Below are 18,981 nucleotides of genomic sequence, written 5' to 3' on the forward strand. Positions count from 1 at the left end.
ACACAGCATGTAGCCCACACATAAGTATATCAATAAAATTTTCTCATTAAAATATCAGTAAGTGTCTAAAAATTGAGCTGCTTCAGTTTAAAAAAAAAAAAAATGCAAAAAAAGTTTTGCTTGGCGATTTGACAACAAAAAACGGTTGCATGTGTATGAGATGAAGACAAAACTCATCCACTTTGCTGGTGCTGTAAGATGTTGGTGATGTTTCTCATATGTAAAATACGCTGTATGATTGCATGTTAAATATACCTAATTTCCTGTATTATCCTAATAGACTTTAAGACTACAGTGGAACCTTGGATAACGAGAACAATCCGTTCTGGGACTGTGCTTGTAAACCAAGTTACTCGTCCAGCAAAGCAAAATTTCCCGTAGGAAATAATGCAATCTCAGTTAATTCGTTCCACAACTTGTTCAATGTCCCATCTTGATCCCCTATTGTGCCATTACTTACACACACACACACACACACACACACACACACACACACACACACACACACACACACACACACACACACACACACACACACACACACACACACACACACACACACACACACACACACACACACTATGCTTACCTTCCGTTCCATCGCCAGCCTCCTGGTTCTTGTAGTTCGCCGGTACAGGATGTGTATAGGGTAACCAACGCGACCGATGCCGGAGCTTCCACTGCCAGAGCGCTGACGTCAAAGGCAGGAGCCGCTTTCCTCTAATTGGTTAGCACGCTGCCTTTGAGTAGTGGCTGACAGCGGAAGTTCCTCCATCGTCGCAATGGTTACCCGGTACACATCCTGTACCGGTGAACTACAAGAACCATGAGGCCGGCGATGGAACAGAAGGTAAGGTGAGCATAATATGTGTGTGTTTTGTGTGGACTGCAAGAGCGGGTCAGAGCGCAGTTAAATTACGGAACTGGAAGTGTGTGCGGTATTTCCTCGTACAGCAAAGATTGCTCGTAAATTGAGTTACAAATTTACAGCAAGCTTTGCTTGGATAGCGAAATACTCGCAAACTGGGTTACTCGTAAACCGAGGTTCCACTGTATATTTTTAAGTAATGGCATGATGTTCCATGTGTTAACCTATAGACTGGTGTAATTTCTTAATGCAAAGAACTGTTAGTTGTGTGGATCATCGCTTTTACCAACGAGGAACAACTTGCACTGCTTATCTGTGCTCGCTGGAGTAGCCGCTTGGCTCCCTTCTCTGTGTGGGTCTCTTCGTACATGTGCAGTTTGGGGTATTTTCTGTGGTGCAGTTATGGTGGATCTCCAACCACATTACTACCACCAGATCCTTAAACTGTAACTGCTCGTATAAGACTGTCTCACATCTCATCAGACAAAACTCAGACTGTGCCTTCTCTTTCAGATGTGACGCCACTGAGAAACTTAGGAATACTTTGGATTACTTGAGATCTTTGTTAAATGAGCCAGCTAATTTTAAACTTATTTATAGATATGCTTTTGATTTTGCACGGGTAAGTAACATTTTATTAGAAAGGTCACATCAGACATTACACATGCAGAACTGCAATCTAGTGTAGAATTTCACAAGGCTGGGAGCAGAAGACGGAGCGGAGATGGCTAATTATCAGCCTCATGTGATGCTGTATATGCCACATAGTTCTGATTGTACCAGCTCCGATCGCTGTTGTCTAACCCCTTCACAACTCGTTCACTTTTGCATTTTCATGTTTTCCTCCCCTTCTTCCCAGAGGCATAACTTTGTTTTTAATTTTTCTGTCCACAATAGACATACGAAGGCTTGTACTTTTGATTGACATCATTCATTTTACCATATAGTGCACTGTGAAACTGATTGGGTTTCAAAGGAGCCCTGCTATGACAAGCATGGAGGTCTTCAGTAGAACCCCAACTATTATAGCAACCCATCAGCGCCCTTTAATCATGTCACGGGTGCGCCGATAGGTGCTTTAAGGGAACCTGTCACCAGTTTTTTCTGTATTGACCCAAAAGTATCACCTTCTGCAGCTCCTCGACTGCATTCTATGAAGGTGCACTTTGTTCCTGACTCCCCTTGCAGACCCCAGAAATAACTTTGTAAAATCTGACCGCCAAGTATGCAAATAATTTGTTCTGCTCGGATGGGCGTGCTCTTTTTCGGCTCCTGCCCTTCCCTTCCTGCCGCTGTTTGCCGTTCTCCTTTGATGATTGACGTGTCTGACGCCTCCGTCATCATCCACGCAGCTGTGCTGAATCTCGCGCCTGCGCTGTCATTCCCAGTTCACACAGGTGCACTTTCTCTCTCCCACATTGTGGGCAGAGCCGAAAATATAGGTGCACAAGCCCATGAGCTCGCCCAGTCTAGTGTCTGCGCGGAATGATTGCGCAGGCGTAAGATTCAGCACAACTACGTAGATAATGACGGAGGCGTCAGACATGTCAATCATCAAAGGAGGACTGCAAACACCGGCAGGAGGTGGGACAGGAGACGAAAAAGAGTACGCCCATCTGACCAGAACAGGTCATTTCCATACATGGTGGTCAGATTTTATAAAGTTATCTCTGGGGTTTGCAAGGGGAGTCAGGAACAAGGTGCACCTTCATAGAATGCAGCCCATGAGCTGCAGAAGGTGAGACTTTTGGGTCAATACTGAAAAAACTGGTGACAGGTTCCCTTTAAGATGGCGTGCCCCAATGCTGATGCTTGCTAAATCCCGCTGTCAGAGTTTGATGGTGGACTTTAACAGGTTGACAAAAGCGAGCACCGCTCCGCTCCACCTGAAATTGTCAGTTACAGGTGCTGGCTGTAATGCACAGCCATTACCTTCAGAGTGGGGCAATCTACCCCCGTGAGCCCACTCTATGCATCCATTTCTGACATGCACTGTACATGTACGACGGATATCATGAAGGGATTAACCATTTTAGTGCTACTGTCCCTCTTTGACCACACTATTTAAATGGTTGATTGCGTGGCGCCCATCAGTTTCTCCTACAGCAAAATCACGTGGAGCTGTTAAGCTGCTGGGGTATCTGCAGCTCCGCTTCATAGGAAGTCAATAAAATAGCTGTATACTGCAATATTGCTGTCTATAGAACCATTAGGCTATGTGCGCACTAGAAATGTCCTTTTTCTCAAGAAACTTTCTTGAGGGACATTCTGGGAGTTGAAGATTCCCGCACCTGCGGGAAAAAAACGCACCAAATCCGCGGTAAAAACGCATGCGTTTTTACCGCGGATTTGCCGCGATTTTACCGCGGATTTTCCGCAGGTTGTTCCTGACACATGCAAGTATAGAAATTCCGGGGGTATTCCGCAGGTGATAATGAACATGCTCATTTTCTCAAAGTTTCTCGAGAAAATTTTCTCAAATTTTCTTGAGAAAAATCCGCAGCGTGCGCACAGCTATTTTTTTTCCACATAGGTTTTGCTGGGAAATGTCTGCAGAAAGATTTCTAATCTTTCTCAAGAAATTTCCGCGGAAAATCCGCGGGTAAATCCGCGGGTACAACGGTCTAGTGCGCACATAGCCTTATAGGTTCAAGCCCCCTAGGAAAACTGAAAAATAAAGGTCAACAGGATTTAATGAATAAAGAAAGGCACTGCCATAATGGTGCTGTTATACTGATTAGACTGATACCTATGGTGAAGGAATCCGATCTGTGGTTGCTGTTTAATCTGCCTTTGCAGTTCTCTTCTGACAGCTCCGTCCAGTGGGGCAGGACTGGGGGTAGGGTCTTCTTCAGGTTCTTCGCCTTGCCACATGCCTTCTGCGTGTCTGACAATCACTGATTATTCAGTTATCTGCCGCTGCCTTATCATTGTGGGCGGTACGTGCGGAGTGTAATTCCAGGGCTGGTCTTTAATAAAATGGCGCCAGAAGCAGCCCATGTGCAGATTTGAGATCTTGTTTCAATGAGATCTTCATTAAGTTGAAATCTTGATCTGTGCATACACCGCTTAAAGAGCCATTTTATTAAGACCGGTCCTGGAATTGCATTGAGCATGTACCGCCCTCCCTGGTGGCGGCGGTAGCAGCGTGACATGTGAAAAGTAGGCAGGTCACTGAATAATCAGTGAGCTGTCATAGACACACAGAAGGCAAGTGGCTAGGCGGTGGACCTGAAGAAGACCCTACCCTCAGTCCCGCTCCACTGCATAGAGCGGTCATTAGACGAGAACTTCAGAGGCTGATTAAACAGGAACCACAGATCAAGTTCCTTCACCAAAGATATAAGTTTAATCAGTATATCAGTGCCATTATGGCCATGGCTTTCCTTTTTATATTACTAAATCCTTCTGACAGATTTTTTTTTTTTTTAAAAGATTTAAAAAAAAAAAATAAAAACGTATACATAACTTTTTCAGACTATAAAGAAGCTCCTTACTATAAGATACATCCTAGGAGTTAACAGCGGAAAATAGGAAGAACATAGGGAAGTAATAATCTACTGTTATGTTTCTTTGCAGTTTGAATTATATACATAGACAGCTCTGCTACATGCACATTTACACTTGCGCGTGCACATATTGAGTATTTGGTGAGTTCTTTACCTCCGTATTTGTAGCGAAACCAGGAGTGAAACAGTCAGAGGAAAAGTATAATACAAACACTGGCATAATCTTTTTTTTTTTTTTTTTTTTTTTTTTTTTTGTGTACCCACTCCTGGTTTTGGTTTACAAATACTGATGTCAAAAACCTCAGCAGATGCTCAACGTGTTCACAAAGCCTTACATACGCACAGCTCTGCTGCATGCACACTTACACACACACACACACACACACCCCCATGCTGCATGCATGTTTACACTTACACACACATGCACTTACACACGCATAGCCTGCTGCATGCACATATACACTAACACACATGCATGCTCACACACACGGAGCCCTGCTACATGCATATTTAAACTTACACACACACAGCCTGCTGCATGCACATTTACACTAACACACAAACTGAGCCATGCTGCATGCATAATTACACTTACACACACCCCTTGCTACACGCTCATTTACTCATACACACATACAGCTCTGCTACATTCACTTTTGTGCACACACACTATACAGGACCACTTCATGTAAGTTCTTAATCAGGGCTTAAAGAAAGGCTGCATGAACTGAGTAGCTGAAGGACAGTCGTCTTGATTAACTGCAGGAACTATCAGATCATGTGATCAATGAAATAACCTGAAAGGTCTTGGAATTACTCATGTGAAAGGCCCTTCAGCTGCTCTGCTCCTACAGCCTCCATTCGGGTCCCGGTATCTTCCTCTCCTGCTCTGCACCGATCACATAGATCAGTGTGCAGCAGGAGGAGAGAGGGCGGCCGTCTGTGTTCGGGGATGAGACTGTCGGTGTTTTCCCTCCATCAGAGGAAGCTGCCTCCATCTATAAGAGACACACACACACACACACACACACACACACACACACACACACACACACTCACTCTAATAGGAGTTTTTCTTGTTAAAAAGTGTCTTATCTGAAAACTATGGTTATCGATCCCTTTTTCTCAGATCGAAAATCAAGAAATAATGTCTGGTGTTTGTTGTGTTTACAAAAGTCCAATCTATAAAAAAAAATTCAAATTATTTAAAGCTACATATTAAATATGGAAAAAAAAATCTAAACTGTTTCTCAAGCACCACACTTCTCTATCAAATTGATGTAATTACCTAAAAATTGTATCAATAATAACAGCGGCTCGGCACGTAAAACAAAAAAAACGAGGAGAAAGTTAGAGCCACGGTCACACCTTGAGTACTTGAGGGTTTTTTTACCGCTTGTATTTATAAGCCAAAATCAGGAGTGGGACAATCAGAGGAAGGGTATAATCGAAACACGGGCACCACTTCTGCAAAGCTGGGGTACGTGTAACTATTATACTTTCTGTATTACAAAGTTCTTGATTTTTGTATCGCCAAGATCATACTTGGAGAGTCATTTCAGCTCCAATTTACTGCATATAAAAACAATGGAGTGTAGTGTTTTTCCCACCATTTCCCAATTTTTATGGGAGTTGAACAGTAAATTATATGGTAAAGTGAATGATGTCATTCAAAACGAGCTCTTGTCCTTCCCGAAACGAGTCCTATGTTGATTGAGAAATAGAGTGGGAGGAAAAACAAAAGTGCAAAAACAATTAAGCAGTTAAAGGGAACCTGTCAGTGTTTTTATACTATAAACCAAATACAGCACATCAATGTTAGATCACTGTCATTCAGAATAAATGTATACCTTCTTGTTAGTAATCTTTGCTTCCACTCCAAAGTTGTCCCTTATCCATTATGTATGTACATAGGGCGCCAGTGCAGGGTCTTGTACTTAGTTGTTCGTCCTCTTTTTACCTTACTCCGCCTGCCGTTGTCTAAAGTTGATGGTCAGGCTTGTCTTTGTGACCTGCCCCTTCATCTGAAATCTTGCGTACGCTGGTCGTCTTCTCAGAGTTGGGCAGAACGTGCGCAAGATTTCTTATGATGCCGGTAAGTCAATCAGACGAGACCCGTTGTTTAGGGCGTTTCAGACCGCATCAACTGAAAGGTGGAAAGAGGACTTGGCCCTGCATTTGTATACAGTGGCCTAACATGGATGTATTTTATATATGGTAGAAAAAGCTGATATTTTCTCTTGAAAATGCATACAATTATGCTGTGGGGGGGTTTTTTTTAGTAGACATATGTCAAAAGATTCCAAATGTGTCCAGGGGCTAGCACATTGCCAATTTTTGCTCGCAATGCTCATTTTTATGTTGTAGCAAATAGATTCAGGTTTCTTTATCACCATGCACAGATTATTTTTTTTTCTATTATTTTCATGTAACAGTAAAGCGGGCTTTACACGCTACGATATCGTTAATGAATTATTGTCGGGGTCACGTTGTTTGTGACGCACATCCGGCGTCATTAACGATATCGCAGTGTGTGATACTTATGTGCGACCTAAAACTATCGCAAAAGTGGCAAAAATCGTTTGCCGCGGAGAGGTCATCCTGAAAAAAAAATCGTTTTCTTCTAATTAGCGATGTTGTTCCTCGTTCCTGATGTTGTTCCTCGTTCCTGCGGCAGTACACGTCGCTATGTGTGACACTGCAGGAGCGAGGAACATCTCCTTACCTGCCTCTACCGCCAATGCGGAAGGAAGGAGGTGGGCGGGATGTTTACGTCCGGCTCATCTCCGCCCCTCCACTTCTATTGGACGGCTGCCGTGTGATGTCGCTGTGACGCCGCACGACCCACCCCCTTAGAAAGGAGGTGGTTCGCCGGCCAGAGCGATGTCGCAAGACAGGTAAGTGCGTGTGACGGGGGTAAGCGAGGTTGTCGCAACGGGCAGCGATTTGCCCGTGTCGCACAACCGACGGGGGCGTGTACGATTGCTTGCGATCTCGCTAGCGAGATCACAGCGTGTAAAGCCCGCTTAAGTGGTCATTAGTGATACTTCTTAGTTCTGCTGCAAGAGTCACTAATTGTAATACTGTACATCACTTACTATGGGATACTCTGTGTACAGATCAAGAGGTCTTAGTTTATTACTTATAACAATAATAATAAAAATAATAATAATAATTTTATTCATTTATATAGCACTATTAATTCCATAGTGCTTTACATACATTGGCAACACTGTCCCCATTGGGGCTCACAATCTAGAGTCCCTATCTGTATGTCTTTGGAGTGTGGGAGGAAACTGGAGAACCCGGAGGAAACCCACGCAAACACAGGGAGAACATACAAACTCCTTGCAGATGGTGTCCTTGGTGGGATTTGAACCCAGGACCACAGCGTTGCAAGGCTGCAGTGCTAACCACTGAGCCACTGTGTTGCCCGTATGTGGAATATGTGAGAACATAGTCTGGAGCTGCAGCTGATCTCATACTTATACTTATAAGTTGTCTTTGTTTTTCTTGTTTCTTACATTTTCTTTTTTTTGTTATGTTCTTTTCTAGGAAAAAGACCAGCGGAGTCTAGATATGAATACAGCAAAATGTATGTTAGGACTCTTATTAGGAAAAACATGGCCTCTGTTTCCAGTGTTTCATCAATTTCTAGAGGTATGATTCTGCTTGTGCTCTCCAAGTATTGAAAGACTGGGTTCACATATTGTGGTAATGCTGTGTGGGCAAAAACATCTTTACCCAAGGAAAACATGGGTTACTCTAAATCATATCAAAACAAACTTTGCTGTCTGTGCAGATTTTATGTATAAGTGGGGAAAATATGACTCTCCGACCTGTGACTGTGGAGCAGATCGTCAAACTATCCAGCACATTGTTGAGGAGTGCCCCCTGAGATCCTACCATGGTGACAAGAAGGATTTCTATATTGTAAATGATAACGCTATTGCATATATAGAAAATCTTGATATTCAAATTTGATTTTTATCCTTTTGATATTTTTCAATCACTGTCTATTGTCTGGTGTTTATTTTTATATGATGGTAAGATATACGTTCATACGATTAAATAAATAAATAAATCTTTACCAATTGCTATGTGTGTGTGCTGCAGGTATCTGCAGAGTGGCTTTTTGGCTGTGTTCACACATAGATGTTAAGCCACGGTTGAATACAGAACCCTCATATGCCGCTGTTGTCCTACCACTGTACCCTGCACGGTCAATGAAGGAAACAGCTGTTTAAAACCACATAGCCCATCGTAATGGCCGTGTGGTTTTGCAGGTGAAATGGCTGTGTCAATCTTGCTAGCATGGTGTAAAGATGAGTGAACGCAACTTTACAAGTAGCGCTTTTTTTTTTGGGGGGGGGGGGGAGAGTGGAGGTGGCGGGGTAACTTGTAAAAATTACTCTGCATGAAATGCATGGCAAAGCCGTAGCAATTAAAGGAAAACTGCATTTTTATTGCCTTGATTTCATAAAGATGAATGATGCAATTTTACCACGATTTATAAAGAGGAAGAAATAAAATGGCAGCAAAGTTAGGCTATGTTCACACAGCATCTTTTGGTGCGTTTTTGAGGTCACAAAGATGCACCTAAATCCATGCATTTCCTTTCCCCAGCAAAGTCTTTGAGATTTCTATTTTGCTGTCCACACTGAGCATCTATTTTTGTTTGCATCTTGGCTGTGTTTTTGAAGATGCAGCATGTCACTTTTTGCGTTTTTCCTGTGTTTTTGAGACCTTCCAGTCAAAAGATTTGAATTAAAAAACACATTGGGCAAAATGCGGCAAAAACACATGCGTTTTTGCCATGGGTGCGTATTTTTGGGGGCCAAAAACGCGGCATCTTTGTGGTTGGCAAAGATGCACTGTCTGAACATAGCCTTAATGGGAATTTTTTATTAATACTGTCTAATTCTGAAACTTGATAGTTTATCAAATGTGTTAAGTTTATCATAGTAAACAAAGGGAGAGAATAGTCCGGCATCCAGGTTCAATAAAATGTAATTTTATTTCAAATTTCTTTTAAAAAACTTTGGAGTAAGTCCTTTTTGACTGCCGCAACATTGCAATAAAATGCAATAAGAGGGGATGAAAACATCGTATATGCCCCAAAATACAGTATGAGTGGAAATGTCAGCTTGGGGTCCCCCCCCCCAAAAAAAAAAAATAATCATTGAGCACCAGATGTTATGGGTATTGCAAAATGGTGATAAAGGGGACTTTTTTTTTTTTTTTTTTTTTTTTTTTTTTTTTACAAATTTCTGAATTTTTTTTTGTAGCAACTAAATAAAAAAAAAACAACAAACCTGGTTGGTTCGTACGCACTTGTACTGACTTTGAGAATCGTATTACCAACATTTTTTTGTGGAATTGCACTGTTCACTTTTTTTTTTTTTCCAATTTTACCGTACTTGATTTTTTCCCCCACATTTGCCAGTACACTATATGGTAGAATGAATGGTATCTTTCAAAAGTATAACTCGCCAGTCAAAAAAACAAGACCTTATACAGCTACAGTATATTGACAAAAAAAAAATTAAAAACTAAAGCACAAATATGGAAAATGGCCATGGCATGAAGAGGTTATAGATGTCATCTCACTGTGCTGTGAGTGCTCGCCCTCCCACAACAATCCCTGCTATGAGAGGATATCTGGAAGTGTTTGTATTGATACATAACCCAGCTACGCTTTATCTCTACTCAGTAGCTGCAGAGTGGTGTACCATTACAAATACTTCCAGATCTCATTTCACAATACTGTCAGGTCTTGCCCCTCCACCACACTGACTGCCATGAGATGAGATCTGGAAGGGTTAGTAATGATGCATAACTCAGCTCAGCTGTATCTCTACACCAGAGGTGGGGAACCTTTTTTCTGTCGGGGGCCATTTGGAAATTTCTACCAACCTTCGGGGGCCGCACAAAATTATCAATGTTTAAATGACCCTGCTAGATTGGGTGAAGCAATTAATTAACTGGGGGCATGGGACTGGGGGCACAGACACCACACGCGGGGCTGGGGGCACAGACACCACACGCGGGGCTGGGGGCACAGACACCACACGCGGGGCTGGGGGCACAGACACCACACGCGGGGCTGGGGGCACAGACACCACACGCGGGGCTGGGGGCACAGACACCACACGCGGGGCTGGGGGCACAGACACCACACGCGGGGCTGAGGGCACAGACACCACACGCGGGGCTGGGGGCACAGACACCACACGCGGGGCTGGGGGGTGCACACAGGACATTGGGGGGGCGCACTGCGCTGAGAGTTTCATGCAACTCTGGGGGAGAAGGTTTACAGAACTGGTGTGGGGAGGCACAAAGCATTGGGCAGGGCACATAGCAGCAGAGGGTCGGCGCTGGACTCACAGCAGCATTGCATTCACATCACCGGAATGCAGGAGCCGGACACACTGCATCAGAAGGAGAAGGCAGGCACTGATCTCCGGAGGGCAGGGGGCGGACACACAAGGCTGGAAGCTGTGAGGCTGCTGTGGACCCGCCCACAAAGTAAGCACTGGCCGACGGGAGAACACATTGCAGCACAAACAGCAATGTGTGGATTTAAAGGGCCGGCGGCAGCAAAACCGCGGTGACAGCACCAGCACTGCCTCCCCCGGGAATCTGCCTGGGGGCCACATAAAAGGTCATGGCGGGCCGCATGTGGCCCGCGGGCCGGAGGTTCCCCACCCCTGCTCTACACAGTAGCTGCAGATATCAGTGAGGAGATGAAGGCGTATCTTTCTTTCTTTTTTCTTTTTTTCCCTTCTGTGTTGCGGTCTTCTGTTTTGGTCAAACTCATGTAGGAGAAATACACTCCCCAAAATACACAATTCTGGTAGTGCCCAGTTGATCTTCACATAAATTATAACTTAAAACTTACAAGATAATATCTCTGTAATGGAGATGAAAAAATAAAACCTAATCTACATTTTATCAACTCTGCATCCACAGATCCATGATGTGGCCAGTTTAATATACTAAAACTAATGAAATATCCTTTGTAAACTGCGTGTAGATCCAACTATTTTTTTGCTTACTTTGCAACCAAAATGTGCTTCAAAATGATGCCAATTTTTTGGGTGCATGGTATAGTTCGACTTCACCTTTTTCCATGTTCTTTTGTTAAATCAGGCACAGAAAATATCTAAAATACAAAATGAATTTGATGCAAGAACAGAAAAATTTGTTTTTCTGCCAATTGTACAAGAATTCTGGAACATCACCTTGAGTTTTGTCCATTCAAAGGATTTTGGATGTGAAAAATACTTTGTTTTGTTACATTGATTGGATTATAAATCTTGCAGCACCTTTTTTTTTTTTTTTTTTTTAGTAGGGCGAGGCAAATATTTCATCTGAACACTTTGTTTTCTATTTATGCTATCTTTCCAATTTCTGTCTGCATGACCCCTTTTTGTATACATTGATTACTTTTTCTTTGATCAAGTGCAACACATCTTCCCATAGAGTTCATCAGGTTGGTGATTATGGCCTGTGGATTGTTGGTCCACTCCTCCTCAATGACTGTGCGAAGTTGCTGGATATTGGCAGGAGCTTGAACACGCTGTTGCATATGTCAATCCAGATCATCCCAATCTTGCTCAATGGGTGACATGTCCGGTGTGTATGCTGCTATGCAAAAACTGGGATGTTTTTAGCTTCCAGGAATAGTGTACAAGGCCGTGCATTATCATGCTACAACATGAGGTGATGTTCATGGATGAATGGCACAACAATGAGCCTCAGTATCTTATAATTATATATAATACTAGAAGGTGGCCCTATTCTAACGCATCGGGTATTCTAGAATTTACGTATTGTGTAGTTAATGTATGATTTTTGTTATATATATATATATATATATATATATATATATATATATATATATATATATATATATATATATATATATATATATATATATATATATATATATATATATATATATATATATATATATGTATATATAGATGTTGTTGTGTGTAGTTACCAAGTGTTTGTGTAGGGGCTGTACATGTTCTGGGTGTTGTCTGGGTGTGGGGGTGTGTGAGAGCGGTGTTGTATGTGTGTTGCGTTGTGTGTGTTGCGTTGTTTGTGGAGCGCTGTGTGTCTGCAGCGTTCTGTGTGTGTGGTGCTGTGTGTGTTGCGCGGTTTGTGTGGGTGTAGAGTGCGTGTGTGTGTTTTGGGGGAGGTATGTTTTGTGCAGTGTGTGTGTTGCGCGGTATGTGCGTATATTTATGTATGCCGCGGTGTTTGTGTGTTGAGTGTTGTGTGTGTGCGGCGTTGTCTGTGGGTGTCTGTGTAGGGCGGTGTTTGTGGTTCCCAGTGTGTGTGTGGTGTGTTGTGCGGTGCGCGTGTGGCGGTGTGTGTGTGTTTTGGGGGAGGTGCGCACCCCCCATCGTGCTCCATCCCCCATGCTGCGCACCCCTCATCGTGCTCCATCCCCCATGCTGTGCACCCCTCATAGTGCTCCATCCCCCCATGCTGCGCACCTCCCATCGTGCGCCATTCCCCATGCTGCGCACCCCCCATCGTGCTCCATTCCCCATGCTGCGCACCCCCCATCGTGCTCCATTCCCCATGCTGCGCACCCCCCATCGTGCTGCATTCCCCATGCTGCGCACCCCCCATCGTGCGCCATCTACCATGCTGCGCACCCCCCATCGTGCTCCATCCTCCATGCTGCAAACCCCCCCCATCGTGCTCCATCCTCCATGCTGCACACACCCCCATCGTGCTCCATCCCCCATGCTGGGGCCGCCGGGGGCGGGTCCGAGCGTGGCAACGTGTGCCGGGGGTGGGGCTGAGCGGGCGAGGCGTCAGCGTATGCCGGCTCCCTGCACATGTGTACCGGGAGCCGGTGTACGCTGGAGCGGGCGATGCGTGCGGAGGGCCGGGGCGAGCGGCTAATCCATGCGGGGGCGGGGCCAGGCCGAGGCGAGCGGCCAATCCGTGGGGGGCGGGGCCAGCGGCCAATCCGAAAGTTGTCACTCTAACGACACTGTCACGGTGACACAATTTTGGAGCAAGACAGACAGACAGAATAATGCAATTATATATATATACTAGAAGGTGGCCCGATTCTACGCATCGGGTATTCTAGAATTTACGTATTGTGTAGTTCATGTATGATTTTTGTTATATATATATATATATATATATATATATATATATAGATGTTGTTGTGTGTAGTTACCAAGTGTTTGTGTAGGCGCTGTACATGTTCTGGGTGTTGTCTGGGTGTGACGGGGGGGTGAGAGCGGTGTTGTATGTGTGTTGCGTGTGTTGCGTTGTTTGTGGAGCGCTGTGTGTCTGTAGCGTTGTGTGTGTGTTGCGCGGTTTGTGTGTGTGGTGTGTTTTGGGGGGAGGTATGTTTTGTGCAATGTGTGTGTTGTGCGGTATGTGCGTATATTTGTGTGTGCCGCGGTGTTTGTGTGTTGGGTGTTGTGTGTGTGCAGCGTTGTCTGTGTGTGTGGGTGTCTGTGTAGGGCAGTTGTTTGTGGTTCCCAGTGTGTGTGTGTGTGTGTGTGTGGTGTGTGGTGTGTTGTGCAGTGCGCGCGTGTGTGTGTGTGTGTGTGGGTGTGTGTGCATCAGCCTCTCTTCTCTCAGCCTACCTCTCCCAGCCTCCCTCCTCCCAGCCTCCCTCAGCATCAGCCTCCCTCTCCCAGCCTCCCCAAGCATCAGCCTCCACCAGCATCAGCCTCTCTCCTTCCAGCCTCCCCCAGCATCAGCCTCCGCCAGCATCAGCCTCTCTCCTTCCAGCCTCCTCCAGCATCAGCCTCCCTCTCCCAGCCTTCCCCAGGATCAGCCTCTCTCCTCCCAGCCTCCGTCCTCCCAGCCTTCCCCAGCATCAGCCTTCCCCAGCATCAGCCTCTCTCCTCCCAGCCTCAGCCTCTCTCCTTCCAGCCTCCCCCAGCATCAGCCTCTCTCCTTCCAGCCTCCCTCAGCATCAGCCTCCCCTTCCCAGCCTTCCCCAGGATCAGCCTCTCTCCTCCCAGCCTCTCTCCTCCCAGCCTCCTTCCTCCCAGCCTCCCCCTCCCAGCCTCCCTCAGCATCAACCTTCCGCTCCCAGTCTCCCCCAGCATCAGCCTCCCCAAGCATCAGCCTCCACCAGCATCAGCCTCTCTCCTTCCAGCCTCCCCCAGCATCAGCCTCTCTCCTTCCAGCCTCCCTCAGCATCAGCCTCCCGTTCCCAGCCTTCCTCAGGATCAGCCTCTCTCCTCCCAGCCTCCCCCAGCATCAGCCTCCCCCTCCCAGCCTATATATATATATATATATACTAGAAGGTGGCCCGATTCTACGCATCGGGTATTCTAGAATTTACGTATTGTGTAGTTCATGTATGATTTTTGTTATATATATATATATATATATAATATATATATATATATATATATATATATATATATATATATAGATGTTGTTGTGTGTAGTTACCAAGTGTTTGTGTAGGGGCTGTACATGTTCTGGGTGTTGTCTGGGTGTGATGGGGGGTGAGAGCAGTGTTGTTTGTGTGTTGCGTTGTTTGTGGAGCGCTGTGTGTCTGTAGCGTTGTGTGTGTGTGTTGCGCGGTTTGTGTGTGTGTGGTGTGTTTTGGGGGGAGGTATGTTTTGTGCAATGTGTGTGTTGTGCGGTATGTGCGTATATTTGTGTGTGCAGCGTTGTCTGTGTGTGAGTGTCTGTGTAGGGCAGTTGTTTGTGGTTCCCAGTGTGTGTGTGTGGTGTGTTGTGCAGTGCGCGCGCGCGTGTGTGTGTGTGTGTTGGGGGGAGGTGTGCACTTCCCATCGTGCTCCATCCCCCATGCAGCGCACTCCCCATCGTGCTCCATCCCCCATGCAGCGCACTCCCTATCATGCTCCATCTCCCATCCTGCGCACTCCCAAACGTGGTCCATCCGCCATGCTGCGCACTCCCAAACGTGCTCCATCCGCCATACTCCGCACTCCCCATCGTGCTGAATCCCCCATGCTGCGCACTCCCAAACGTGCTCCATCCGCCATGCTGCGCACTCCCAAACGTGCTCCATCCGCCATGCTGCGCACTCCCAAACGTGCTCCATCCGCCATGCTGCGCACTCCCAAACGTGCTCCATCTGCCATGCTGCGCCAGCATCAGCCTCTCTGCCCGCAGCATCAGCCTCTCTGTCCCCAGCATCAGCCTCTCTGTCCCCAGCATCAGCCTCTCTGTCCCCAGTATCAGCCTCTCTGTCCCCAGCATCAGCCTCTCTGTCCCCAGCATCAGCCTCTCTGTCCCCAGCATCAGCCTCTCTGTCCCCAGCATCAGCCTCTCTGTCCCCAGCATCAGCCTCTCTGTCCCCAGCATCAGCCTCTCTCCTCCCAGCCTCCCCCAGCATCAGCCTCTCTTCTTCCAGCCTCCCCCAGCATCAGCCTCTCTCCTTCCAGCCTCCCCCAGCATCAGCCTCCCTCTCCCAGCCTTCCCCAGGATCAGCCTCTCTCCTCCCAGCCTCCATCCTCCCAGCCTTCCCCAGCATCAGCTTTCCCCTCCCAGCCTCCCTCAGCATCAGCCTCTCTCCTCCCAGCCTCAGCCTCTCTCCTTCCAGCCTCCCCCAGCATCAGCCTCTCTCCTTCCAGCCTCCCTCAGCATCAGCCTCCCCTTCCCAGCCTTCCCCTGGATCAGCCTCTCTCCTCCCAGCCTCCTTCCTCCCAGCCTCCTCCTCCCAGCCGCCATGCTGCGCACTCCCAAACGTGCTCCATCCGCCATGCTGCGCACTCCCAAACGTGCTCCATCCGCCATGCTGCGCACTTCCAAACGTGCTCCATCCGCCATGCTGCGCACTCCCAAACGTGCTCCATCTGCCATGCTGCGCCAGCATCAGCCTCTCTGCCCGCAGCATCAGCCTCTCTGCCCGCAGCATCAGCCTCTCTGTCCCCAGCATCAGCCTCTCTGTCCCCAGCATCAGCCTCTCTGTCCCCAGCATCAGCCTCTCTGTCCCCAGCATCAGCCTCTCTGTCCCCAGCATCAGCCTCTCTGTCCCCAGCATCAGCCTCTCTGTCCCCAGCATCAGCCTCTCTGTCCCCAGCATCAGCCTCTCTGTCCCCAGCATCAGCCTCTCTGTCCCCAGCATCAGCCTCTCTGTCCCCAGCATCAGCCTCTCTGTCCCCAGCATCAGCCTCTCTGTCCCCAGCATCAGCCTCTCTGTCCCCAGCATCAGCCTCTCTGTCCCCAGCATCAGCCTCTCTGTCCCCAGCATCAGCCTCTCTGTCCCCAGCATCAGCCTCTCTGTCCCCAGCATCAGCCTCTCTGTCCCCAGCATCAGCCTCTCTGTCCCCAGCATCAGCCTCTCTCCTCCCAGCCTCCCCCAGCATCAGCCTCTCTCCTCCCAGCCTTCCCCAGCATCAGCTTTCCCCTCCCAGCCTCCCTCAGCATCAGCCTCTCTCCTCCCAGCCTCAGCCTCTCTCCTTCCAGCCTCAGCCTCTCTCCTTCCAGCCTCCTTCAGCATCAGCCTTCCCCTCCCAGTCTCCCCCAGCATCAGCCTCCCCCTCCCAGCCTTCCCCAAGATCAGCCTCTCTGCTCCCAGCCTCCTCCAGCACGCCGTGCTCCTCTGGCGACACTCACACACACGATCGCATACACTCACACACACCCGATCCCGACACTCACACACACCCGATCGCATACACTCACACACACAGACACTGACGATATCGCACATACGCGCTCACAGTCACAACATCCGGAGATACCACATGCTTCTGGCCATGTGATCCTCCGTCAGGTCCTGGAAGGTCACAACAGCACAGTATCGAGGCCGAGAAGCAAGCGATATCGCCGGATGCTGTGAGTGTGTGGATGCGATGTGAGGTGTGTGTGAGGTGTGTGTGAGAGTGAGTGTGAGCTGATGTGTGTGTGTGTGCGTGTGGATCTTCCGCCGCTACAGGACCTCGATGCGCTTGTAACCATGCCAACGTATCCCGTCCCCCGCTCGCACGGGAGCCCACAGCACTCCCGTGCGAGCGGGGGATGGGGGGGGAGTACAGTACTCACCCCCCTTAACAGCCGTGTCAGTTCGGGGAATGCGCGGGGGGGAGAGGGGGGGGGGGGGGGGGAGTACAGTACTCACCTCCGTGACAGCCCTGTCAGTTCGGGGAATGCGCGGGGGGAGGTGGGCGGGGCCAGAGCTAACGTGCGTTGCGTGAGGGGGCGGGGCGTGGCGTGGCCGAATTGCCAATGCCTGCAGGGTGCCGGGGCGAGAGGCCAATCTGTGGGGGGGGGGGCGGATGCTGGGCGAGCGGCTGGCCAATCCGTGTGGGGGCGCAGCCTGGGCGAGCGGCCAATCGGTGTGGGGGGGCGGGGCCATGGCGAGCCCAGCGGCCAATCAGCTTTGTGTCACCGTAAGGACACAATGTCACCGGAAGGACACAATTTTGAAGCATGACAGACAGACAGACAGAATAAGGCAATTATATATATAGACTAGAAGGTGGCCCGATTCTACGCATCAGGTATTCTAGAATTTACATATTGTGTATTCATGTATGATTTTTGTTTGTGTGTTGGGTATTGTGTGTGTGCAGCGTTGTCTGTGTGTGTGGGTGTCTGTGTAGGGCAGTTGTTTGTGGTTCCCAGTGTGGTGTGTTGTGCAGTGCACGCGCGCGCGTGTGTGTGTGTGTTGGGGGGAGGTGTGCACTTCCCATCGTGCTCCATCCCCCATGCAGCGCACTCCCAAACGTGCTCCATCCACCATGCTGCGCACTCCCAAACGTGCTCCATCCGCTATGCTGCGCACTCCCAAACGTGCTCCATCCGCCATACTCCGCACTCCCCATCATGCTGCATCCCCCATGCTGCGCACTCCCCAACGTGCTCCATCGGCCATGCTGCGCACTCCCAAACGTGGTCCATCCGCCATGCTGCGCACTCCCAAACGTGCTCCATCCGCCATGCTGCGCACTCCCAAACGTGGTCCATCCGCCATGCTGCGCACTCCCAAACGTGCTCCATCCGCCATGCTGCGCACTCCCAAACGTGCTCCATCCGCCATGCTGCGCGCTCCCAAACGTGCTCCATCCGCCATGCTGCGCGCTCCCAAACGTGCTCCATCCGCCATGCTGCGCACTCCCAAACGTGGTCCATCCGCCATGCTGCGCACTCCCAAACGTGGTCCATCCGCCATGCTGCGCACTCCCAAACGTGCTCCATCCGCCATGCTGCGCACTCCCAAACGTGCTCCATCCGCCATGCTGTGCACTCCCAAACGTGCTCCATCCGCCATGCTGCACCAGCATCAGCCTCTCTACCCGCAGCATCAGCCTCTCTACCCGCAGCATCAGCCTCTCTGCCCGCAGCATCAGCCTCTCTGCCCGCAGCATCAGCCTCTCTGCCCGCAGCATCAGCCTCTCTGCCCGCAGCATCAGCCTCTCTCCTCCCAGCATCAGCCTCTCTCCTCCCAGCATCAGCCTCTCTCCTCCCAGCATCAGCCTCTCTCCTCCCAGCATCAGCCTCTCTCCTCCCAGCATCAGCCTCTCTCCTCCCAGCATCAGCCTCTCTCCTCCCAGCAATCAGCCTCTCTCCTCCCAGCATCAGCCTCTCTCCTCCCAGCATCAGCCTCTCTCCTCCCAGCATCAG

General features: G+C 48.5%; 1 protein-coding gene across 1 annotated transcript in view; it reads left to right on the top strand.

Annotated features, from left to right (window-relative positions):
* DCUN1D4 (defective in cullin neddylation 1 domain containing 4) overlaps window positions 1-18,981 on the top strand; it is a 139,984-nt gene that overhangs the window by 92,300 nt on the left and 28,703 nt on the right. The window contains exons 8-9 of the mRNA XM_075347033.1: window positions 1,382-1,490; window positions 7,933-8,037. Of these exons, the coding sequence (XP_075203148.1) occupies window positions 1,382-1,490; window positions 7,933-8,037 (214 nt within the window). The remainder of the gene's footprint in view (window positions 1-1,381; window positions 1,491-7,932; window positions 8,038-18,981) is intronic.

The sequence above is a fragment of the Anomaloglossus baeobatrachus genome, chromosome 1 (genome assembly GCF_048569485.1).
Source record: "Anomaloglossus baeobatrachus isolate aAnoBae1 chromosome 1, aAnoBae1.hap1, whole genome shotgun sequence".
Taxonomy (NCBI): Eukaryota; Metazoa; Chordata; class Amphibia; order Anura; family Aromobatidae; genus Anomaloglossus; species Anomaloglossus baeobatrachus.